This window comes from Antedon bifida, chromosome 4 (genome assembly GCF_963402885.1).
Source record: "Antedon bifida chromosome 4, ecAntBifi1.1, whole genome shotgun sequence".
Taxonomy (NCBI): Eukaryota; Metazoa; Echinodermata; class Crinoidea; order Comatulida; family Antedonidae; genus Antedon; species Antedon bifida.
In genome coordinates this window covers 33619485-33646786 of record NC_136229.1, presented here as the reverse complement: position 1 = coordinate 33646786, position 27302 = coordinate 33619485, and the positions used below count along the sequence as shown (strand labels likewise).

General features: G+C 33.5%; 1 protein-coding gene across 1 annotated transcript; it reads right to left on the bottom strand.

Moving 5' to 3' along the window:
* Positions 1-608: 608 nt before the first annotated feature.
* Positions 609-27173, bottom strand: LOC144839375 (E3 ubiquitin-protein ligase rnf213-alpha-like). Its single transcript, XM_078694691.1, has 18 exons — positions 26859-27173; positions 26392-26561; positions 21269-21491; positions 21006-21176; positions 20674-20846; positions 20377-20505; positions 13364-13526; positions 7644-7756; positions 7363-7495; positions 5491-5684; positions 4813-4971; positions 4404-4512; positions 4004-4204; positions 2495-2631; positions 2146-2396; positions 1775-1942; positions 1170-1571; positions 609-760 (listed from the first exon to the last, which is right to left on the bottom strand). The coding sequence occupies exons 1-18, from the start codon at positions 27171-27173 to the stop codon at positions 609-611; spliced, it is 3363 nt and encodes a 1120-aa protein (XP_078550817.1).
* Between the last annotated feature and the right edge of the window lie 129 nt (positions 27174-27302).

Below are 27302 nucleotides of genomic sequence, written 5' to 3'. Positions count from 1 at the left end.
TAAAACATAATTTATTTTGTGTAAATAATATCTTTAAACTTGTTGGCTACAAAATATTAATAACTTGGCCTTAATTAATATTGGCCAGTATCACTTGTTTACAAGATAATTACCTTTTGCTTCAGATGCAAATTTCCAAATGTCATCCAATTTTCTCTTCACAATCCAAGAGAATGGGAATTTGGCTGTGAATGATTTACCACCAAATCCTTGCTCCAAGACTGGTACTTCTGACCTCTGGATTTTTTTCTCAGGAGAAAGGCACATGTCATAGGTCATATTCATCAAGTCTTTGGAAGAGAATATGTTAAGCCAAAGACGGTGAGCCCAATGATGGTGTGTGTGTGTCATCAAGAGATAAAGGTTGTTACTGATGTCACATGCAGCAATTACTTCAGCCAGAAATGAGGCTACAGTTGATGTTAAACGTTGCCAACATGCTAGTCTGCGTCAAGGAAAACAGCAATTAACATTAAAAAGCCAATGTCAAAGCTAAAACTTTTAAAATGATTATTATATAAGATATGAAACAATTATTAATTATCAAACAAGTTAATGGCATTTTTTAATTCAAGTCCAAAAAAACTGTATATGTGTCAAATGAATATTCACCTAAATGTCCCGCTCTCCTGAACCTCTTTGATATTCAAACCTTTTCTGCTTAACCAATCTGAAGGATTTAGTCTTCTGCCTTCTTTCTCTTTGCCTTCTTTCTCTTTTACGAGACTGGCAATGAGATGTTTCATTGAATTTATAAATTCTGAACAAAAGATTAATATAAGAAAAAACAAAAAAAACCATCATATGAGCGAGCCGTTGGTTTACAACACAAACAATAGCTAGTCAGGTTGTTTTATCTTTCTTAACATACTATTTTATTGTGTCTGTATGAGGAATTAATTTCCATTTTCCATTAAAAATAAATAAATGTGAATCAATCAATCAGTCATTAAACTGTGTGTTTATATTCAGTTATTGTGTTTATACAGATCAATTAACTTAAATTTCTCATGCATTGTTTTGTGCATCCACAGAAGTCAATCATGCATGGTAAGCAGTCTTGGGTAGGCCTTACTACCACCACCGGTTGAAACAGGTTATAACTCAGTGAATAGGTCCTAAAAATCTGAAAATGATAAAAAAATAAGAAAGACTTAATAAATTTATACCATGATGCACACAGTCTCCTTCTATAAGTTGCACTAACAGATGGACTCTCTCTGTCGATCTATGTCGTTGATCAGAAGGATCAATAATTCTTGCCATAGCTGGATGAATACAATCAACAAGGACGGCTTTGAAATTGACAAGAGAAACTTCATCATGTGGAGAGCCCATCTTTGTGACATCTTCACAATCTCCTACTACAGGTTCTTCCTCCATTCCTTCATCAATCCTGTGCTCCATCATCTCTTCTTCCATTCCTTCCACCATCTCTTCTACTGTGGCATCAACTAGAGATGCCACGACCTGGTTCACATCTGATTGGTCGATGTTAAACATTGAATCAATGGAATTATACTCCATATCTTCTGATTCATTATCATCATCTTCTTCCATTTCTTCTTCATCTAAATAGCAATAACAATAAGGAAATTATACTGTATAGTGTACTGTATTAAATTAACAAAGATAAAATAAAGAAATTATATAATTATAATAACCATTACCAACAAACAAGGCTAAAAATAGTACAAAATATTGATACTTTGTCTACACTAGTAAAGCATTGAAAGTGACTAAAAAGTTAATGATAAAATAAGAACACAATTACCTTCAACTTCTTGTTCCCAACTCTGGCTGATGCTTTCTATGTTCTGCTGTTCCTTTGGAGCTGGAAGTAGTAACTTACTTATTGGTCGGCCTAAAAGTTTGGAAACATCTGGACAGTTTTCTTTTGGAGGTTGAAGGTCGTCGATGTGAGCAGAAGACCATAGTCCACCTATTATGATATAAAAGAAACAGTTATAAAGATATTATCGGCTGTTTTCATGCTTTCTTGAATTAAAAATTATCCTGCTGCACTCAATCTCGAAAGGCCAATATTATTTGACTTCCAACTTCATTAGCAACTAAAAATCAATTTATTCAGTTTATGTTTGATAGAACCTAAACTTAAACAAAAATATTGTTAAATTACAGTACCTTGGAATCCATCAAAGCATCTCTTAACCCGAGGAAGATGAATAACAAAGACTACATGAGCTATGCCTGCAGTCTCTTCTTCTACGGAATGAGCTCTGCCTGCAGTCTCTTCTTCCACGGCAGACAATGCATTCTCTCGTTCATCTTGCACTCGATAGGAAGCACAGGAAATCAGATTTGTGGTGTCACTGCTTGCATCACATTGCACTAATAATAATCTGTCATTTTCAGTGATCGCACCGAAGAATTTTCTAAGAAACATATTAAGTATTATTTTATTTATGTTGTGCAAAGGACTATAGTACAGAAAAAGTATCCAAAAAATAAAAAAATGCTGTTTTTAACTCACTGGACTCTAACAGAAAACTGTTGTTCATACTGGAACTCTTGTAGGGAGACCCAACTAATGTCAGACATATCAAGCTGTGTAGATTCCGCAAGAGTTTTGTAATCTTCCTCAGTCAGAAGACGTGAATATGTGGTAACCTAAATTTAATACATTATTTGTTTAAAAATGTTGATACCTAAATTTGGATGCTAAAAAATATAAAAATCCAGTTTTTAAAAATATGTTTTCAGATTTCTTTTTCACATTTCAAGAATCTAAAAAAACTAAAAAACAAATGCTTCATACTTAGGCCAAACATTTTTTTTATTGTGTTGGCCACGCCCGACCGACCCTAAACTGACGAAAATGAAGGTCGGCTTTTTTTTTTTTGTGAACCAAATGGCAATTGTGAAAACAAATGGTGAAAAAATAGTGTCTTATTCACCAAATTGGCGAACATATTTCACCTCCGTCGGACGTGTAAAAAAGAAGCGTGCTACCAACCATGAATCGATCATGTGATAACCAGAATATGCGATTATCAATTTTGGGGGGATCCAAGTTTTAATTAAAAAAAACGCTTTGATTACACAGTGGTTGAGACAGGTTTTTAATAGTTATCACATTTTTAAACACCCTCATAATTAATGGACTCTACCAAAAAGAACAACAGATCGTACATCGCACGAGGTTGTTGATGCGGTGTTTTTTGGTTTTACTGTACAGTACAGTACTACGATCCGATTACGAACTTGTTAAATGATTTAAAAGGCATGGATTCGCCAAGCAAGTAGGCCTATATTATACGTTTAATAGAAAATTACCTAAGATTGTCGTAAGCTCTTTTGTTCAAACTTGTTATTTATATAGCGATAATCCATCTGTTCCGGCATGCACGCTAGGCCGCCTCTAGCCTAGGCCTACTCCTCGATCGATCGATATCTCTGGTGGGGGGAATTTCCCCACAATAAATAAATTAAATCGGCGAAATATGACGGCCTACATTTTAATGTTATATCTTTAATGCCAGTGTAATTACGTATGGATAAAACAATATAAAACTCAATATTTTTCATCTAGAATAATATGTTAACTTGCGTAATGTAGCATTAACACGGAAATAGTTTATTTTAATCTCGATTGTTTTTGTTGGCTTTAAAAATTGTAGCTAAAGCCTAGTAGTAGGGCTATGCCTAGCCTATGCCTTTTTTGCCTCAAAAAGCTAAGACTACGTTTATTTAATAAACCTTTTTTAAACTTTTGTTGAAAGCCTAGGGTGCTATGAAAAGTGTTTAAAAGTATTTTTGTATCATTTGTATAAATTGTTTATTATTTTGCCGGCAACACATTTTTGGTCTGAAAAAAAAAAAAAAAAAAAAAACTTTTCCTACCGACCTACCCAAAATGATTTACACAAAATGTGGCCAACACAATAAATTTTTTTTGGCCTTATCTTGGTTGCCATAGATATAAAACGTTGAAGTTAAACACCTCTAATCAGAAATGGTAGGTTAGGACTATACACCTTACCTGAGCTAAAATGCCTTCATTACCAGGATTGTTTCTAAGCTGATCCTCAAGATAGTCTGCTAGGCATGAATGTTTCTGAACGTTAAAGTATGTATCCTGTAATGCCTTTTTCTCTTCTTCTGTAACTCTTGTATCTGATAATCTAGTGACAGATTCAGGGGTTGCACGCATCAACAGCTGGTTTTTAACATCTTCAAATACCTTTTGAAATAATTAAATTAATAATAATTTGAACATTTACATTATGACAATAAGTCCTAATCATAAAATTAGATAAAAATATGATGAATAAGATGCACTTTCGTACATAGTAACGTTATTGTTAAAGAAAGAAACTGAACAAAAACTAACATAAACATTATGATAACAGAAGAAAGGTGATGGGTGTAACATTAGATACCTTTTCAGCAGTACCAAAAGATGCCCATGTTTGATAAACAAGTGTAGCAACTGTATCACCATGATAACCAACAAATGCATCACTTTTTTTAAAAGCATCTTCTGATGACCTAATGAAGAAATGAAATATGTATTTTAACATTATTTTCTAGTTGCTTGAAAGAGCTCTTGTCAAACTGGTTCCTTTCAGTTAAGTGAGTTGCTATCAGTTCCAGATTGACATAAGCCTACCTTTATTGTGCGAAGTGACTACAAATCTTTTATTTAGTTATTACATGTATTTATTTGTTATAACCATGCAAACATTTTTAAAACTCTTATGACAGTTTTAGGTGTTTAGTGGTTGTTTACATCACTTAATCATATCATGGGCTCAATGACTAAATGTTTGGTGAACACTTTAAACTTACTTTATGAAAATCTCAACCCAATCTTCAAGTCTTCTGACAACTTGCAGCTGCTCTTCACTCAACATTGTTGTCATCGCCAAAAAGTGTTTCTCAAGACGGTTGATGAGAGGGATTGGAAAGCGTGTACGTACAACTTCTTTGTCAGCTACCACTATCAACCTATAAAAAGTGTTATTATTTATTATCAAGATATTTCAATTTTTGGGACCAATGAATCAAGATCACATGTTCACAAAGCTCAGGAACAGTCAAACAAATAGAAAACCTTATGCTAATATTACTGTAATATACCCAATGCTCAATAGATCTTAAGATATTTACCCCTTTTGTTTTTCCATCTTCTTTTTTCCTTTTTTAATGAAATGTTGGAGACAAGTCTCATGGAGAGGCCAGTTAGCCACATAGCCGTTAAGGTTAGTGGCTAATAAAGCGGCCTCCCTCTTAAATAATCAAAAAGACAAATATATACACAAGATGCTCTACACAAACAAAGTCTTAATATTACAAGTATTTGGGAGTGAAGTTGTTCTGTCATGAAACCCAGGCCTTTGGGATTGGTAGCCGAGCATCTAAACCACCAAGTTACAGCTCCACTTCTTTCAATACTATAGAAATCTATCAAGGTTTCATGATAGTTCCTGCACTGTTAAATTTGCATAATTTAAATAGTAATTTTACCTGAATGAATCATGAACACGGCATTTAACACGGTGTGTGCCGAGTCCTAGATCTACATATCGTTGTCCGCCGAAGTAAACGTAGTACTGGTTAAGGGCATCATACAAGCTCTCGTAAAGGTTCTCAAGATTCAAAAGGACAACTGTCTTTCCTGCTTCCATATACAGTTTAATGCGGTTGATGTTTCTACACACCTGTTATAATTAATGATTATTTATACAAAATATTATCTACTGAACAATCTGTAATTAGGTTATATGCATGATATGCATATAACCTCTTGATTCTGTCAGGATCTTTATTTATTTATTTATTTATTTATTTATTTATTCTTTCCTTAGCACTATTTTGTCCGTGAATTATCTTAGCATCAGTTTCATCTAGCTAAGTCAATTTTTCAGAGTATATTCCTTATGGCCAGGAATCGATGTGGTTATGTTTTCACGGTGCGCAATCATAATTTACGCGGTCTACGCGCGATTTAATGAAATCACGTTTGTAATCATATCTTCACAAGCATGAATCACTTTTAAACAAAATTTGGTACTCATAAATTTCAGGTCATATTTCATCATATGGCAATATAATTACGTGCGTAGCGCATATAACGCATGCGTACGTGCGCTTAAAAGTTTTGAAATTGTCAAAATTGATTCACTTTTTGCACGCGCACTGCGCGTTAAACGTTAATGCGCACTCTTTTTGCCCGATTTCTGTTTTACAACCTTTCTTTAATAATATCATCATATTTGATTCACTTTTCAACTCGAAATTGTTATACAAGCACGTCAAAAGTGACAGGCTACGCACGTATAAGTTAACAAAATAGTGAAAATATGCTAAATTTTAAAATTAATATATATCGTCAGAATGCTGGGGAACACCTATTTTTTATTTCATTTTCTTGAAGTGTATGTATCATATGTATGATTTATTATCAAATTAAGAGAACAAAAGTTGATTAAGTCATCATTAATTGTATATTGAATTAAAAAAAATTAATTTCGACAATCAAACAAATTTTGACATTTTCTTAGGCCGAAATAACAAACTTAACATTAACTTAACTTACTTAAAAGTATATAGTTTGACAGTGCATCATTTTTATAAATTTTTAAAGATGTCATCATAGTAACAAATTATAATTCATTGCGGTATGTAATAATCTATCTGCACCAAAGTGGCTACTGAATAGTAAATACACGGAGGAATCTTTCTACATGTTTTAGTAAGTTGTGTATGGCTCGGTGGTCTATGCTCGTGTCTATGGCATTCAAGGTACCGAGATCGAGCCTCACCTTGGGTAACGAAACGAAATAAGATTTTTTTTTATTATTTGTATTGTTTGTTCAATTTTATTTCTTAGTGTATAGATTATACACATGATTTATAATGAAATCTAGATAAAAAGAAACTTATGTCTTTATTATTATGTAACAAATGTGGTTTATGACATTATACGCAGAGGGATCTTTGATCGGATTGTGGTACCGGCTATTGTATTTGCGTTAGCAAGATCCTAGCATATATTATAAATAATTAAAGATTCTGAGAAAACCAATCAATCAATATATCTTTTACAAATCAATTATCTTTATTTTAATCAATGCATATAACCTATAATTCGTCATAGTGACGAATTAAATCTAGTTGTAATTGTTTCTGAATGTGTTACTAATTTAAGTGTTTAACTTAACAAAATAAATTTCTCTATAATACTTTTAGATTTGCTGATGCGGAGCATAGACTGTAATAAGTGCAAAGCAATCAAATTAAAGGAGTAACTCACCAACTGTTTAGCCCATCACTGGCATTGACAACCTACCAATGAAATGTAAATACAAAAGCATAACAAAAAAAATAGAAAAATACCTGTGTGTATTCTTGATCAAATGGAAAACTGCTTCCATAGATAATGACTGCATCTTTCATATTATGCAAGTGTTGTTGTAAAATTGGTAGGGCAGCAAACTTTTCAGTTATTACAAGAAGGTATCTGCTGTCTCTATAATGTAGAAAATATTCAGGATTTAACAACAAAGTCTTCCTCCTACAGCAAATAGGATATTTCATGTTTAAGAGAATGTGTAAAAAATAATCATATTCATAGAAAACTCTGAAACCAGTAATTTTTATTTGTCTTGTCAACTTACCCATCTGATGTACCATGTCCAACTTTTTTAATTCCTCCAGCCTGTGTCTGACCCTGAGCATCTAAGCTTGCTTTGATAAGGCCTGATGGAGTACAATCTGGATCACTGTCAAGCTAGAAGATATTAATCTGTATATTAATATATCTATAATATAACAGCATTAAGCCAAAATGTGTTCCTCTATCTCCTCCAAAACTGCAAGTCCGATACTAGCGCTGTTTTAATTCCCCTCTATCTATTAGTCTATATTAGAACGGACAATTTGTACGAAAAATATGTTTTTTCTGCCGAACGCCGCTTTCAGCAATTCTCGGCCATTTTCCTACATCACAATTAGACCAGTCAATTCATTAGCAATATTGAGACAGCGCATGTGATCAGCGGCACACAGCTACAGTTATAGTACAGCGGCAGTGCTGTCGTGCGCCATTTCAAATAAAACGGGCGGTAAGTAGGCCTACAAAACTGTATTCTTGCTGTTTCTACCTCATGCACACCGCTCCTGCCAAACATAAGATTGAGCACCCTTTTACCAACACCAAATGCAGTGATAACACTAGGCTAGGTTATGTTTCTTACTAATTACTCTTCCTAAGCTGCTATAGGCAATAGCTGAATGCGGGTCGAATCGGCCCACTTTTAGGCTGATATAATGTCTGACAAAGAGAGGTTTCTAATTTCATTAGCTCCCGGTAGGTTTTTATAATATGAAATATTGTGAAGTACATTATGCTAACAATATGTTTTGTTATTTTTAATTGTTCATTTTATGTAATTTATTTTCAAGGGATGTAGGCCTACAATACAAGAGGTACAAACAAGGAGGATAAAGTTGCAGTCATAGTTACTTCTTTCTAATCAGGCCACACCACCAGAAAACATACATTGTTGTTCATCTTAAAGACAAACCACCAAACATTCTTACCACCACAACAGAAACAACAGAAGACTGCAAGAATATTCAACCAGATTCAACTAAGTCACTGTTGAAGATGATATTAACATACTTTGGAAGCTTTTACAACACATGACAATTTACCAAATGACTATGAAATGCAGTATTATGTCCTATACCAAACATGACGGAAATAATAATCAACAACAGTTGTTGACTCATCACTGGTCAATCTGTAGTGTGTTGTCTATCAAGAGTGCTGCCTCTATATAGTATTCAAAAAAATTTCAAATCTATTTTTCAGGGATGAATTAAATCCCGCTTTGTTTTAATATAATAATGTGATTTTAAATGTAACTTTCGATCAGGTTTAGACAATTGTATACTGTATGTAGGTAATAAGTGTTTTAAAATTGTACTCATTGGTGTGTTTTTTTTTTCAAGTAAAGATAGATAGGTAACATTTTTACTATGATGACATCTTTAAAAATTAAAACAAAAACTAGATTTGAACTCGTCACTATGAATGAGTTAGGTTATCCGCCGCGCAAACACCAAGTGCATGTTATATGTTAGAGTATTGAGCATAGAAAAACGATTATGCCATTGTTTATTTTTTTATTTTTTATTTTTTTTTATTTTTAACCATATTTAATGAGGGTGATCCATCCAGCATTTGCTGATCATTTGGGACCCTCAGAACAGATACAATATACAAAAAACAACAAGAACAGAAAAGTAAAAGAAAAAAATAAAATTAATTACATAAGACTAAAAATAATAAGAAAATTTGAAAAATAGAAAATAACTGAAATGTTAAATTAAGCAAAATATAAAATATATATATATAAATAAAAATTTAGATCTGCTATTTTACAATTAAAATCAGGAAAAGGATTACATAGTTTTGAGAAAAGTCATAAGTCTAGTTTTGAAAGAGGAAAAGGATAAGGAATTGCGGATAGATAGAGGAAGATCATTGTAGAAATGAGGGGCCTTGTAACTGAAAGAGAGTTTGAAAATTTCAAGAGTAGGTTTAGGAATGTGAAGATTTCCTTTGTGACCTGAAGAAATTAAAATGTTAGTGTGCCCTCTCTATTTTGTGTCTAAATATATATACAGTACACTACTGTATACATACTAAATACAGTGCAGAATAGGTGAAAATAACGGGACCTTCCTTTTATTCCAAATTTTAAAATGATGACGTCATCAAAATGAAACACGTAGATAGCATTTTTGGAAGGAGAAAGAAAAAAAAAGATGATGATGATGATTTTTGACAATCACAAGGGTTATCCTGCAACTTCGTTGCGGATAACCAATGATGCACTGTTGACGTGCTCGTATAAAAGTTGAAAAGTGAATCAAATATGATATTATTAAAGAAAAGTTGTAAAACAGAAATCAACGCTTATAGTGCTGAGTTGTGCCTATATATGCCATATACAATATGTACAGTATATACTGTATATCTATATACAGTGTAGCATAGGTGAAATTATGGGACACACATCATGTTCAAATTTTTTGGCGTGATGACGTTATCAAACTAAACTTTAAGATGACAATTTCAAAAGATAATTAATTGAGCAAAAAAATATAAGATTTGGAAAAAAATTTGGCACGTAGAAGCGCTGTGCGCGCTCTTTGAAATGTGTATAACTTTGACGAAAAATATGAAAAAACTACTTTTTCACTTCAACTGGCCATATGTTAACGTCACAACATCCGATAGGCTTGATTTTTATATGAATTCATATCTACATTTCATCAGCTTTCATAATAAATTATTATCATCAAGGTAACCTTCAATTCTGAAGAGCTGTAAGATATTCAAATTTACTGCGAAGGTGAAATTACGCGTGATGACGTCATCAAAATGAAAATAGTGTCAACTCATGATAAAGATAATTAATTAAGCAAGCACATACTGAAATTTGTGCGAAATTCGAGCACACATAACCAAGATGCACTCTGTTGAATGTGATAATCTACACAAAAAGATAAAAAATTCTAATTTTTAAATTCAAGTGGCCATTTGATGACGTCAAAACATTTTGTACGTAAAATGTGTACATGAATTATACAATACAATACAATACAATACAAATCTTTCTTTATTCTGGAATAGCTCTTTCAATACACAAGTACTGGTCTCCCAAGAGGTCCAGATTTGGAAAAAAATACAAGAAAAAAAAAAAGTAAAAGCTATATTAAAACTATGTACAATAGAAGTTATACAAGATGTTTAAATTCAACTTGACTAAGTGTCTCATAATTTTTACGGATATGTACAGGAAGATTATTCCATAAGGTTGATGCTCTATAATTAAACATTCTCTTTCCATAAATATTGTTCCATGCTGGAACATTTAGAGTTTTAGTTGATTGACTTCTTGTATTTTTTGTGTGAAAAGTGTCCATAAATTTGAATAGATTTGCTAAATAAGATGGTGCTAAACCCTGTAGGCATTTAAATAACATAATTAATAAATCATTTTCCCATCTGTCATGGACACTCTTCCATTTTAGTGAGGACATCAATTCTGTTATAGGGGTGTACATATCAGCATAAAGAATGATTCTAGCTACTCTATTTTGAAGTACTTGAAGACGATTAACAAGTTCTAAGTTACAATTTGACCAAACATTACTACAGTAATCAAAACATTCTGAAATTCATATCTACAACTCAATGGCTTTAAGTTAAAAAAATTGGGGGTCATCTTGCATTCTGAAGAATTATTTTCATTTTAAAAATGCCTTATTTTTCACCATTTTCAGCACTTTGATGCAATTAATTTGCGCATTTTGTCATTTTTAAACTGCTCGTATAGCATTATTTTAAGTCGGAACTGACTCAAATTTGGTGAATGTACTAAGGATGGTAAGTAGAATGCGATTTGTATAAAAAAATCGCATTTTTTACGCTTTTTAAGTATCGCGCGCGCAAAATATTTTTTTTGCACAGTAATTTTTTGAAACACGCAAATGGCCTAATTCATGCTCTAAATTGATCAAAACTGAGCTTTTTAAATTTTTAACGCGCAATTCCACGCGCATGACCCTACGTGCGCGCGCGTTTTTATTTTTTTATATTTTTAACCTTGACCTGAAGTTTACGTGTAGTGAATTTCATTAATATGTAATATAATATAATGAATTATGGAGATATGATTGATAATGTGATTTCACAAAATGGCGTATAAATGACGTCACGGATGAGTGATCACGCTGAAAAGCTTATTAGGACTAAGTTAGAGTATTTCAAAGACATTCTGAAATTTTTGTGATCATTGCTATTCAACTTTTTGAGATATTTTTACACAAAAAGTGTACAGAAAGAAGAAGAAGAACTAGACATGAAACTCGTCACTTTGACGAGTTAGTTATCCGCTTGACAAACGCCATGTGCACGTCATATGTTGGAATATTGCACACAGAAAAAGATTATGGCATTATGACAAGAACTGAAGAATATGATAGTTTGTTATTGCTGAATTCTTTTTTTTTGTATCATATAGTATACACAGTATATAATCTGTATCCATATCACATACAGTGTAGAATAGGTGAAATTACGGGAACCGCTATTTATTCCAATTTTTAACATGTTGACGGTTTCAAAATGAAACGCAAAGGTAGCAATTTCGGAAGGAAATTATCTCAGCAACAACATATTAACGTGTAGAAGAAATTTGAATACGTGAAATATTGATGCGCGCTCTCTTAAATGTAATGAATTATGACGCAAAAGATGAAAATACGACTTTTTTTTATTTAACTGGCCATATGATGACGTCACAACATCCGATTGGCAAAATGTTCACATGATTTCGTATCTACAATCCAATAGCTTCCAGAAAACGTTTTAATCGTGATTATCACATTTTATTCTTACGAGCTATAACAGATTAAAATTTACTGTAAAGATGTAATTAATGCCACACGTAATTTAAATTTGTAGGCATGATGACGTCATAAAAATTAAAATATTTTTAACTCATGCGTAAGATAGTTGATTGACCTAGACAATATCAAAATTGGGGTGAAAATGGAAAACAGATAAGTGGAGATACGCCCTATTAAATGTGATGAGCTATGACGAAAGAGACAAAAATCATAAATTTTACATTCGTGTGGCCATACGATGACATCACAATGTCCGGTTAGTCATATTCATTAATGATCCGATATCTACAACTCACCTTCCAGAATATGTAATTAAAAAAAAGTTTACCTCGTAGTTTAGAATCTATGATTGTTTAAAAAAGGGCATAATTTTGACGAATTTTTGAACTTTTTCATTAAAAACAAACGAAAATTGTACAATTCGACGTGCTCGTAAGACGTAATTTTAAGTCGAAATTGTTTTAAAATTGGTAAAATTACTATAAAAGGCTGGTAAAACATAATTCAATCAAAAAAAAATATTTTTAGCGCTACGTGCGCACCACGCGCATAAAATTGTTCGCGCGCGTGGGAATTTTTGACATGCTCAAAATGTCATGATCAGCGTAGTAAGTTGATTAGAAGTTAATTTTGCGAATTTTGAATTTTAAATGCGTGTGCGCGTGTAACTTCGTGTAAAACATGCCATTTTTAGTGCACAAAAAGTTAGCGCATGCAATCCTTCTAAGTTGCGGATAACCAAAAAAACTATTGATCCAATACAATAACAAGGAGTTATCCGCTCTACCAAGCGGATAACTAATAAAGATTTTATACAATAACAATAGGTGATCATAGAATAAAATGATCACCTAATAATAAAAAGTTGGTTTCAATAGAAAAGTACAAATCTATTGCAACCACCACTAACCTTCTCTTTTTTTATGTATCCTTCAAGTTTCTTTCCAAATATTTCGATATACTCGTCTGTTCCATCCATTCCACCGAAGTTGCGCCTAATTGCGTGCTCAATTTCAGCCCAAGTGGGTTTAGTTTTTGAATTCTTGGAGAATTGGTTCACCATCTTAATCAAACTATAACAAAATAAACTTTAAACTGAAGTTCAATTCAATTCAATTCATTTATTTTCCAGAAGACATATAAAACATATAATACAATAAAAAAAAAAAATTGGCATGGAACTCGTCACTTTGACGAGTTAGTTATCCGCACGACAAACACCACGTGCACGTCATACGTTGGAATATTGCACACAGAAAAAGATTATGGCATTATGACCTGAACTGAAGAATATCATATCTTGTTAGTGCTGAATTCTGTCTATTTTGTGTCATATAGTATATACAGTATAATCTGTATACATATTACATACAGTGTAGAATAGGTGAAATTATGGGACCCACCGTTTATTCCAATTTTTAACATGGCGACGGTATTAAAATTAAGATAGCAATTTCGGAAGGACATCTCACCAACAACATATTAACGTGTAGAAGAAATTTTAATACGTAGAATATGGATGCGTGCTCGTTTAAATGTAATGAACTATGACGCAAAATATGAAAATACGACTATTTTTATTCAACTGGCCATATGATGACTTCACAACATCCGATTGGCAAAATGTTCACATTAATTCGTATCTACAGTCTAATAACTTCCAGAAAACGTTTTAATCATAATTATCACTTTTTATTCTTACGAGCTATAACAGATTAAAATGTACTGTAAAGATGAAATTAATGACCCTGTTAATTATAATTTTTAGGCATGATGACGTCATAAAAATTAAAATATTTTTAACTCATGCGTAAGATAGTTGATTGACCTAGACAATATTAAAATCTCGGAGAAAAAGGAATACAGATAGGCGTGATGCGCTCCATTGAATATGATGAGGAATAACGAAAGAGACAAAAATGCTATATTTTACATTCGTGTGGCCATACGATGACGTCACAATGTCCGGTTAGCCATATTGATTCATGATCCGATATCTACAACTCATCAACTTCCAGAATATGTAATTAAAAAAAAGTTCACCTCGTTGTTTAGAATCTATGACTGTTCAAAAACGTGTGCAAATTGTCCAATTCGACGTGCTTGTATGACGTAACTTTAAGTCGAAAGTGTTTAAAAGTTGGTAAAATTACTAGAAAAGGCTGGAAAAACATAAATCACGCGAAAAAAATATGTTTTTAATGCTACGTGCGCACCGCACACTTAAAAATTTGTGCACGCGTGGGAATTTTTGACATGCTTAAAATGTCATGAAACGCGTAGAAATATGATTAGAAATTATTTTTGCGCATTTCGAAATTTTAAATGCGCGTGCGCGCGTAACTTTTTATAAAACACGCAATTTTTTAACAGAAAGTTAGCGCATGATATAATTTTAACTTTTGCAAAGTTTCATTTTAAAATGTTATTTGGTTTTTGACCTATGTTAAATACGAGAAAATCGTTAAATCGCGCGTAAGTCACGTTGCGCAATTGTAAACATCCTGAAAAGGTTCGCTGCACAACTTCATATGAATGAAGATATGTTGAGAAAGTTACGAAATGTTATGTTTGAAAGTTTTACAGATACGTGTGACACAAAAATTACAGAAAGATAGAAGATAAAAAAAAAAAAAGTTGATGATTTCGTACAATCACAAGGAGTTATCCTGCAACTTCGTTGCGGATAACTAAAGAATACAGAAAAAAAAAAATAGACATGTAACTCGTCACTTTGACAAGTTAGTTATCCGCACGACAAACGCCACGTGCACGTCATACATTGGAATATTGCACACAGATAAAGATGATGGCATTATGACCTGAACTGAAGAATATGATTATGTTATTATTGCTGAATTCTGTTATTTTGTGTCATATAGTATACACAGTATAATCTGTATACATATCACATACAGTGTAGAATAGATGAAATTACAGGACCCGCTATTTTATTCAAATTTTTAACATGTTGACGGTTTCAAAATGAAACGCTAAGGTAGCAATTTCAGAAGGAAATTATCTCAGCAACAACATATTAACATGTAGAAGAAATTTTAATATGTGAAATATTAATGCGCGCTCTTTTAAATGTAATGAACAATGACGCAAAATATGAAAATACGACTTATTTTATATAACTGGCCATACGATGACGTCAGAATGTCCGGTTAGCCATATTAATACATGATCCGATATCTACAACTCATCAACTTCCAGAATATGTCATCCACAAAAAGTTGACCGTGTAGTTTAGAAATTATGACTGTTTAAAAAAAGGCATAATTTTGACAAATTTTGGAACTTTTTTATTAAAAACGCGCGCAAATTGTCCAATTCGATGTGCTCGTATGACGTAACTTTAAGTCGAAATTGTTTAAAAGTTGGTAAAATTACTAGAAAAGGCTGGAAAAACATAAATCACTCGAAAAAATTATGCTTTTAACTCTACGTGCGCACCGCGCGCATAAAAATTTGCACACTCGTGGGAATTTTTGACATGCTTAAAATGACATGAAACGCGTAGAAAGTTGTTTTTCCGAAATATTAAATTTTTACTTTTAACTTTTTGTAAAACATGTCATTTTTAGTGCACTAAAAGTTTGCCCTTGATATGACTTAAATTTTCATAAAGGGTAAAAAAAAAATTACGTTTTTAAGCTATGATCAATCATTAAAAATCATAAAATCGCGCGTAAGTCACGTTGCGCAACTCTGACGTCATTCAAAATAGGAGGTGCACAACTTCACTACAATCACAAGGAGGAGGAGGACTAAAAAGATGATGAAACAGGACAGTTACAAGGAGTTATCCGCTGAATGCGGATAACTAAAAAAAAAAAAAATACAAACACAAGAAAACTAACACCAGTCTGGCGGATTGTAGAAAGGTGACAAGTCACTATGCGAGTACTCTCCTTCTGGTGCAGACAAAAACAAGTTAACAGCAAAATACATTAAATAAGGCAGGGAAAAACTTAGAGGAACCAAAAAGGCACAAATCAGTCACTTCAATAGGGAGGGTTTCCCACAACCTCTGAAAGGAAATAAAAACAGAGTGGTAAAATGCATTGGTACGAGAACTAATTTATAATTTCTACGAGAAACTGGTGTGGGCAACAATGACCATCAACCAGAAAATTTACGTAGAGACACTTAATAACAAATTTAACTTGAAGAAATTGAAGTCTATGGTACAACCGGGGTACTGTAGTTTGAGGAAGGTAATTCGGGCTTCGTAAGATGGACAGAGGGAATATACAGTTTGGAAATAGCCTGGAAAACATGATCTAGTGAAACGTCTTTGGATAGATTCGATTTGGTTGATGGTGCATTGTTGATGTGGTAACCACACAAGAGCTGCATATTCAACGATTGGCCTTACTATTGTTGTGAAAAGTTTTAAAAGAACAAGGTGGTCATTGGTCTTACACAATGTATAATAAAACCCACAAGTCTGTTACATTTAATAACAGATTGGGATATATACTGGTTCCATTTTAAATCCGACGTTAAAGTAACTCCAAGGTATTTATAGTGGGACACTGTTTCGATTTGATTATTAAGGATGAAATATTGGAAAGAGCTGTGGTTTTTTGAGCGGGTTATTTCCATGACTCTACATTTACCAGGATTGAGGGACATACGATTTGTTTCACCCCATTTAATGATAGAGTTGAGGTCAGCCTGTAAAAAGTCACAATCAACTGGGGATTTGATTACTCTAGAGAACAGTGTCGTCAGCATATTGTGGCATGTGGGATGAGATCAAGGTAGAAAGATCAGCAATATACATATTAAAAAGAATAGGGCCAAGCACTGAGGCACTCCAGATGTAACGTGAACCGAAGAGGAAAGAGTGCCTTTGTAAGAAACAGCTTGTTCACGATTCGACAGGAAAGAATGCAACCAATTCAGTAAGTTCCCACAAAAGCCATACTTGTGCAATTTATCCATAAGGATAGGGTGGCTAACTCTGTCAAATGCCTTTGACCAGTCAAGGAAAATTGCATCGATACGGGGTGGATTGTGTCTATCTAAGCATTCCGCCCAATTATGAAAAATAGTGACAAGTTGGGTAATGCAGGATTTCTTGTGAGAGAAACCGTGTTGGGATTGTGGTATGATACCATGTTTATCAGTGTGAGCTAGCAAATGTTTCGCAATAAGTCGCTCAAGCACTTTACCAACAACGGATGTAAGGGATATGGGTCTAGTTGAGAATATCTGTTAGCGGGCCAGACTTATGGATAGGGATAATATGTACATGTTTCCAATCAGAAGGAACTTCACCCAGAGTCAAAGATATGTTAAAAATTTTGGTTAAAACAGGAATAACAGAAAAAGAAGAAAGTTTAAGCATTCGAGCAGAAATGCCATCAGGTCCAGGGGATTTAGAAACAGTCAGAGAAGTAATTACTGATTTCACCTCATTCTCATTTCACCAGGATGGCAACAGAACTCAGAAACAGGAGGAACAAAAGGCGGGTCGAGATTAGGAGAGAAATTGCTTTGGAAAACAGAGTTGAATTTATTAGCAATATGGGATGGGTCATCAACAGTGACGTTATCAATAATAAATGAAGATGGGATATTGCTTGATTTTTTAGAATTAACAAAAGCCCAGAACGGTTTCTCATCTTTAGACTGGGCTAAATTTTTAACATACTCATGAAAACTTGTTCTACAAGCATATTTCACAGCATTTCGAACTTTTTTATATTTATCCCAAAAGTAGGTATTTAGAGGATGTCTTTTAGCCTGTTTGAAGGCACGTTTCTTTCTACTTAATTTATCTATCTCTTGAGTAATCCAAGGGGATCTTTTCTTACATCGCCCTTTACCTTTCGGAATAACCTTATCAAAAATATCAGTAAGAATTTGTTTAAAATTTGTCCAAGTGTGATTAATATCGTTATCGACAAAACAAGATTCCCAATCAGCACTTTCAAGTTCTTCATGTAAAGTGCTGGGATTTAATCTAGAGAATAGGTATTTATCTCTACTATTATTTTTAGATTTGATACTGTTATTTGAGGCATAGATAACACAGGAAATTCCAACATGGTTACTATTTGCCAAACCAGGGGTTGACTCTACATCCATTAACTCTTGTCTGTTTGTAAAAACAAGATCAAGAGGATGACTATCACAATGTGTTGAGTCATTATTAACTAATTGTGTACAGTCCAAGGAGTCCATAGAGTCAAGAATTAAACGTTCAAAGTTATTGGTTAGCAATTGTCTTTGACTCTTCATATTAAAGTCTCCACAAAGTATAATAGCTTGGTAGTTGTGGCTGATGTCCAGTACGTCTTCCATAGCTGATGTAAAATCATTAGTGTAAGAGATAGTAGCACTGGGTGGACGATAAAAACAGCCAAGCAGGATCTTTCCCAGTTTTGTCAGTAGCTCAACCCAGACTATCTCTATCTGACTATGAACAAGCTTAGAGCACAGTGATGGTTTATACTGTTCGTTGACAATAATCATAACACCTCCACCATGTCTATTGCGGTCTTTCCTAAAAATAAGAAAACCGTCGGGTGCGAGTTCATTATCATGAATCGTACTATCTAACCATGTTTCCGTAACGGCCACAATATCGGGTTGCTCATAATCGAGAATAAGATGCAGCTCAGTAAGCTTATTTACAACACTTCTAGCATTAAATAACAGACCGTGTATTTTGGGCCTATCACTGTGCGATGAAGTAACAGAACTACTACATGTAGTACTACCAGTACTACCATGGCTTGAAGTAGTTGATATAATTCCTGTAAAGAATGACTTGTTAATTGTAGGAAGAGCGCAATGCAGACAAGTCCAACTTTGTTGCGTCACCAGCAAATCAACGAAAAAAGCATCAGAGACACCTTGACATCCATGGTGAAATTGTTGGATGCACAGAGAACAATTAAGACCTATCTCATTAAACAGGATAGGATTTGTGCAGTAACCACAAGTAGGTCCACCGATCAACGTTGCTTCACTTGCTATGCGGTGGTGACCGTTGTTATCGCCGTTAGTGCCAGGCTGCTCAGCCCTTGAATGGTCTTGAACTGAATTCCTAGGCCTAGAAATAATAGGGCCAGGGTTTGAGTGAACATCACCTGCTAGAATGATCAGTAAGTTAAACGTCGCCATGCTATTAGAGTAGTACCTCAAGTTGGCGTGCAAAAACCTTCGTTTCTGTTTCTTAGGCCTAAACTCATAGAGTTCCCCACGACCATGGGCGGCAAGCGTTGTTCAATCCGAAAATGGAGCTGGGTAGGCCTGCGTAAGTAAGCGGCTGTACATCCAACATATAAACAGTCTGAAATATCCGATCCATTACAGAAAGACAGGATAAACTTCCCATTGTTTGCATATAACTCATGTTTGTGAAAAGCAGGCTTGGAGGATCCACAAAAGACCAAAACAAGCACAGCAATTGTGAGCGAACTGCAGACGGCATACGACGCCATGTTTACATGAAGTTAATATAATAATAATATTTATTCGGCAAAAGTTCATAAAAGTACATTTCACAATTCATCTTGCCAGGAGCAACTAATAGGCATGAGCCCAAACAGAAAACTGCTCTTACTCCATCATTACTTATAAAATACAAAAATAACAAAACTAAGTAGCACAAATTAAGTAAAAACAAAACAAAGTTATAATGAGATACACCAATTAAAAATAAGCTGCATTGAATAAACAATATAAACAATTACAACTTAATATTTTGAGATCAAATGTTTGGTGAATTGGGCTTTAAAGTCTGAAATTGTAGCACATTGTTTAATTTCATTGGGAACCAAACCAAACTAATTGTTTGTAAAAAAGTTTACAATTGTTTAATATATACATACATATTATGTTAAAATAGAATTGATAAAATAATGCTAATGTTAATAAATGCTAAACAGATTTACTTACCTATAGAAGTCTCTTAGTCCAAAGAAATCATGTCCTTGATCTTTATAGATCTTTAAGTATCCTTCTGCAAGTGGCTTTAGGATTTGACTGACCTTATCCAAAGTTCTGTTATCTAATACACATATGCCCCTAATAAATAATCAAAATACAATGCAGAGAAGTGCCATTGGCCAAGAACACAGACAAATATATAGGAGGAATGAATATCCAATAATGTGTAGAATAAACAAGAAACCTTCTGAATTTAAACCAATTTAATTTAAACTTATTATAGTGGTGTGGAAAATTCATACTTACTTGGCACTTTCTATGAGTTCAGCTTCGTCTGGAACTCCTCTAGAAACCAATATGCCTCTATTCATCTTGGCAGGATCTAGGGCCCAGTTTGAGATTCCTATGAATGCAACTTTTTTATAGTCTGGTGGATTGTCTTCTTCTTCAGAGCCATACTCTAGCAACGGATGTAGTGTCTAAAAAAGAAGTATCGGAAAAAATTTAATTAAATGTAACAGTTTATCTAGCTTAATATTTGCATCCCATCTTAAAAAGTTTAGATAAATATTTTATTAACATTTCCATTTTTTTAAAAGCTAATATGTTCATAAAAAGTCAATAAAAAGAATATATACCTTTAAAGGCATTCTTGGAGAGTCTTCAGCAAGTCCAACTTCATCAAGAACGACAACGGACACAAATTTGTTGAGATCTTTACTTTGCTGGAATCGGCTACATTGACGAAAAGTTCCCACAATTCCATCTGGTGTCGACAATGGACTGCACTGATACGATATCATGTGTACCTGATGATAAAAAGATTAAAATAAAGTCAGAATCGTAAAGAAAACATATAAATAAAATGGCTTTCTTTTGACAGAATTAACAAAAATAATACCTGTTTGAGTTTTTTGAAAAGCTCAGATACTGATGAGTCTCCTTGCATGGCATCAGCCACGATTGTCTTGGCCAAGGATTTGGAACTTCCAGGTTTGCCGACCAAAAATAACGGGATCCTCAACTCAATGCAGATAATCATCATGAAGATGTTTTCCTTCAGTGCCATGTTGCGAGCAATGTTTGGACCTAACTGTATTTCATCTAAGAATATGTCTTGACAGCTGACGAAAGAGAAAAATGCTTAAAGATGCATTGTCCCCCAAAAACATGAAAAACAAAGTAATAAAATCAGACTTTGAATACGCCATTTTGCAGTTTTAATAAAAAAGTTATTCACTTCTGTAGAAAAAAAATCAACAAAAATAATTATTCACTATAAAAAGACAAAAGAAATGGTTAATTTTAACCAAAAACTATTGTCTGACAGACAATTTTAGTATTTTTTGCTTTAAATTAAATATTTTTAGTTAAATAATTGTTTTTCCCATCCAGTTTTTGGTCAAAGTGAATAACTATTATGTGACATTAAAATGTCATATTCAACCAAAAAAAGGGACACTATTGTTTTCATTTATTTATTCATTTTTTAAAAAACTGGAAGCATTTCAAACAACTGACCACAACTCAAAGTAATGCACAGCGCAAAATATGTTCACATAAGCGCAGTGTTCCACATTTCTGGAACTGAAATCAACAGAATTTAGATCACTAATGACATGATTCAAAGTTTTCAGTTGCATTTAGTTTCTTTTCAGTTTTAGAAAAGTGGAACACGTTCAATTCAACTGCGCTTATGTGAACATATTTTGCGCAACTGTGCATTACTTTGAGTTGTGGTCAGTTGCTTGAAGTGCTTATATTGACATACAGTAGTTCAGATGAGTTACTTTCAGTTCTGTGTCAACTTTACAGTGTATGAAAAGAGCAGCTAGAATTTCTATTGTTATTTTATGATGATAATGGAAAAATAAAGCATTTCAGTATTTAGTATTGCAGTATTCAGTAATTCTAAATTGCGACTTTTTTCCAAACTAAACTGAAAAAGGCCACCCTCGTTTCCAAACAAATTAACACCCATAGGCATGATAAATCTCTTCACACCACTTCAGTGGTGGCGCCAGCGGGGGGACTACGGGGGCTCCAGCCCCCTCGTCGGGGAGGCTAGCCCGCCCGTCGAGGAACACGGGTACTTTTTGTCGGGGAATAAAATATACAGTAAAAATCGTTCAAGTTCACTTCGTAGTTTCAGCGCCTAGAAAACCGCGACGTTCCATTGACCGTGAGAGTACGTCAGAGGGCTATCATGCACTGTATAATATGCATTCATTATTGCCAGCGATCTAACTACTAAACAATAGCTAGGTACGCACTTGTCTGGCGGTATCCCTTTGTACGAATCGTTCAACGTTGGGTCCAGACGCGTGATATGTTCCATCCAGGGACCAAAATGTGTACTGTAGTTATTTTTCAGGCGAAGTTTACCAACGGTTACGTCGTGTACTGTGTGTCGACGTACGCTACACACTACAGCAAACACGAATTATGTTAATTGTTCGTATGTTCACCAATTTTTAAATTTAAAGGTAACCTTCTGTACCTTGAGGCACCTAAAATAAATATTTCATACATTACGAAACAAAAAAACATGCCACATTTTCGCTTAGCCAACATCCTATTATAGCTAAGTTATTTTATATTAGTTAAATTTTCAATGTCCTGTATGTCATGAACTTCTCACCACTCGGAAATCCAGATGGTACGCACGCATACACTTAGGAGGTATAAACTTATTTCCCCGACTGAAAAGGGTCTACGCTTGCGGACGCACCCTCACTTTTTTTAAGCCTCTAGGCCTGATGTTTCCAAAGTATAAGATGCAATTTTTTGAAGACCTGCAGCTCTAGTTTTAAACATTTTCTTAGCTCAGCCCCAACCATGAAGCTGGTCATATTTCGAAGTACAATAAGTGCATTTTCCGGGCCCTAACAGCTCTAGTTTTCAAAAATTTCTTAGCTCAGTCACAAACATGATAGGGACTTATAGGCCTATATTTTGTTTTATGTTTTGAAGTATAATAATCTCCGGGACAGATCATGCCCAAGGCACGTCATTTACAATTTTTGCACCCTCAGACAGCAACCAGCCTACGCCTCTGCGATAAATATTGTGGACCTACCTCTTCGCCTGTGGGTACGTTTTACGTTCGCGTATATTAATTTTTCTATGCTACAATTTACCCGATAAATATAGGCATAGGCCAATTTTGAACTTTTATTTTGTAAATTGAAAATCGGGGAATGTAGCCCCCCCGTCGGGAAGATCCTGGCGCCACCGCTGCACCACTTTCAAAAACTTGTGAAACAAGACAGTCCACTGTTATAAAACCAAATGTTCCTTATGCGAAAAAGGAGATTTACCTCACAAGTTTTATGTTCGTAGAACAAATATATGGAACAATTTGCCCATTGATTTGAGGAACCTGAACTTCTGTAAGCATTTTCCATCAAAATTGTTTTATGTATTAGTAATAACAAGTCTTTGCTGTGTTTTTAATAATATAACATTATATGCAGGGCAACAATAATAATAATCTAAACATTAATGCTACTAAATTTTTCGCGTATTTTACGTATCTCCTCCAAAACCACTGATGTTTATTGATGGGACGTCCCTTTCCTGAATTTTAAGGATAAACACTAAAAAAATGCAAAAATAGCAGTAATTTGACGTCTCAGCGACTATGTTATGTCACTGTATAAACTACGCAACCTCCTCTGTTGTGTACCGCCATGGCTTGATCTACAAATACCATGCCGGGCCGCTAAAAAACTGTCTTTAGTCAACCGTATCGAATGATCACGTCGTTGAAGTTTTAATTAATTACATCGATCCTTGGAACAGAATGTATTTTTTTATTGTACGGTTTGGCTCAGTGAGTAAAACGCCGTGGCCATTGAAATTAATGCTTAGTAATAGTAGGTTCGAGTTTGTGTAAATAATAAGTATCTCTGCTTAAAGCAAAAAATCTAAACAACAATGTAATTACAAAAGTAGCAAAAAAAGATACCAAACCTCACGCAAAAAAATTGCAAAATATAAAAAAACCATTGAAATAAAAAAAAAATGTAAATGAAAAAAAAACCACACACACATAATATAAATAAAATGATTCGAAATTCGTGTTTCCACAAAATATCATATAAAATATAATATAAAAGTTTGTGTCCAACGAGCGCATCATCTCATTTCGAGTAGTGAGTGCTGATTGTAAAGTCTATTTTATTATTCCAATATTCTTAATTCTAAAACATAATTCATATTTATATTTTATCATTTAAATGTTTTAATCTGCCGACTGATTAACAGACGTCACTTTCTGATGCGCACCCTAGATTAATATTCACACAGCACAAAGTGCAATATCCAGTATTGCACTTTTATAATACCTAATCATCCCATGCGAATTATTATTAAGGCAGACAAGACCGTGTAGAGCACAGGTTATTGCTAGACCACACTTATTACAAAAGTAGCAAATAGGTAACAAATCTCCCAAACAAAAAAAATTGCAAAATATTAAAACCATTGAAATAAAAAAAATGTCAATGAAAAAAAAAAAACACACACACAAACAAAACGATTCCAAATGGTTTGATACATTGTTGAACATGATGTGTTTTTCATTTGATTTATGTCCACTTTTTTATTTTTCAAATAATGAATACACCACGAAAAACACCCAAAATAATATACTTTGGTATTTTATACTTTCGTTAGTGTTTGCGCGCATCATCTAACTTATTCACACAGCACAATTTTTGTTAAGTGTCTTTTATTTTCGTAAAGTCTGAACAGTAAAAAGTAAATTCTAAAGTTCCATATCCAGTATTGCTTTCATTTTTTAGCCTACATATATTTTAAAGTGAAGGGATAGTGTATAACAAAATCAATGGCCATAAAATAGTTTATGAATTTGATTCTTGATACAATTTGTTTTTATTTTGATAATTTACTACTTTTATCAGAGTGCGCATTTATTATATATGCAAAGTATATAACCTACTCTGTTGTGTACCGCCACGGCCGGATCTACAAATACCATGCCGGGCCGCCAAAAAAAAACTGTCTTTAGTCAACCTTTATCGAATGATCGCATCGTTGAAGTTTTAATTAATTAGGGGCCTAAACCTATTCTTTGAACAGACTGATATTCGTAAATCTTGGTTTGGCTCAGTGTGTAAAATGCCGTGGCCATTGATATCAATGCTTAGTATGTTTGAGTTTGAATCCGTGACAGGTGTAATTATTTAGTATCACCGCTTAAAGCTAAAAATCAAAACTAGCAAAAAAGATACGAAACCTCACACAAAAAAAATTGCAAAATATAAAAAAACATGAAATAAAAAAATGTAAATGAACAAAAAATTAATATTAATATTCACACAGCACAAAAATATGAATAAACTTAACAATTCGTGTTTCCGCAGCAATGTGTTTTTTATTCGATTTTTGTCCACTTTTTAATTTTATGTCTAATGTATCAAATAATTAATACACCATGAAAAAACACCCAGAATATTAGGCATTTTATACTTTCATTATGTGTTTGCGCACACATCTAATTCACACAGCACACTTTTTCTTTAGTGTCTTTTATTTTTGTAAAGTCTGAACAGTCAAAAGTAAAGTCTAACATTCCATATCCACTGTACTATTGCTTTCATTTTTTAGCCTACATATATTTTAAAGTGAAGGGATAGTGTATAACAAAATCAATGGCCGTAAATACAGTAGTTCCGAACTTTATTCTTGATACAATTTGTTTTTATTTTAATAATTTGTCAAAGTACTTTTATCTGAGTGCACTTTTATTATACTTGCCCATGCAAAGTATATAACCACATATTAAGGCAGAAAAAGACCTACGGAGCACGGGTTACTGCTAGCAGCAACAGTAGCAGCAGCAACAACAATAATAATAATAATAACATTAGAATCAAAGTAATTTTGGCACAGGAACATTTTCTGTAAATTTTCATGACTCACTTTTATTTTTAAAATGGTCTATTTTATGCTTGAAATAGTAAATCTTGAAGAATAAATAATACATCAATATCTAACCTGTTAATTTCTCTGTAAATGGTTGCATGACCTCCACGTAAATTCATTGGATTCTTAAAACTCTTGGCTACAGTTTTTCTGAAGTCTTTTCGCTTTTTGTCTAAGCATGCATGGTAGCAGACACCAAGAGCAAGAACCAATGCCCATGTAAGATCATCAATGTCAATATCCTTTAATAACAATGAGACACAAGAGAACATTACAAGAGTTCCATAGGTTATTGCTTGAAGCATATTTCAGATAAAATAAAACAGATAAATAGAATTGTACATCAATATGAAAAAAACAAATACAATGCAGATAATATTAAATTCCTTACCTTTCATTCCACATTCCATTCATTTGATTTGAAACACACCAAACCCACACACCCCTAAAAATATCTATGTTTAATTTTAAAAAGTACCCCATCCTCTCTCACACAACTCTTAATAGAAACAAGTGTGAATTATGATTATATGACGAACCTTATCTAATTGAGAATGTTCATCCTCAGAATCTTCTACCTCCTCATATTTGACATCCAATTCATCTTCTATTATGATCTTAGGATGAACCTTCTCTAATTGAGAATTTTCATCCTCAGAATCTTCTACCTCCTCATATTTGACATCCAATTCATCTTCTATTATGATCTTAGGATGAACCATCTCTAATTGAGAATTTTCATCCTCAGAATCTTCTACCTCTTCCCTTCCTATATCTTCCTCTTCAATGTTAACTTTCTTCCTTCTTTCCTCAATCAATGGTCGTAGCAAATACTGCTTATCAAGGAACCACATCATCACATTAAGTGTTCTCTCAACATCCCTTAAGCTTACAAAGCTGCACTCATTCTAAATAAGACATAAATTAATTAATTTGAAATCTAAAGGCAAATCACTGAAAAAATATGACAATGCTCTGGGTAT

Bases quoted from the DNA above. Each gene is read 5' to 3' on its own strand.
- LOC144839375 (XM_078694691.1), bottom strand. From the start codon at position 27,173: ATGTGGTTCCTTGATAAGCAGTATTTGCTACGACCATTGATTGAGGAA. The intron at 13,527-20,376 runs GTAAGTAAATCT...ATTTTGTTATAG, and splicing joins GGACTAAGAGACTTCTATAG to TTTGATTAAGATGGTGAACC. The intron at 761-1,169 runs GTATAAATTTAT...TCTTTTGTTCAG, and splicing joins AGGAGACTGTGTGCATCATG to AATTTATAAATTCAATGAAA.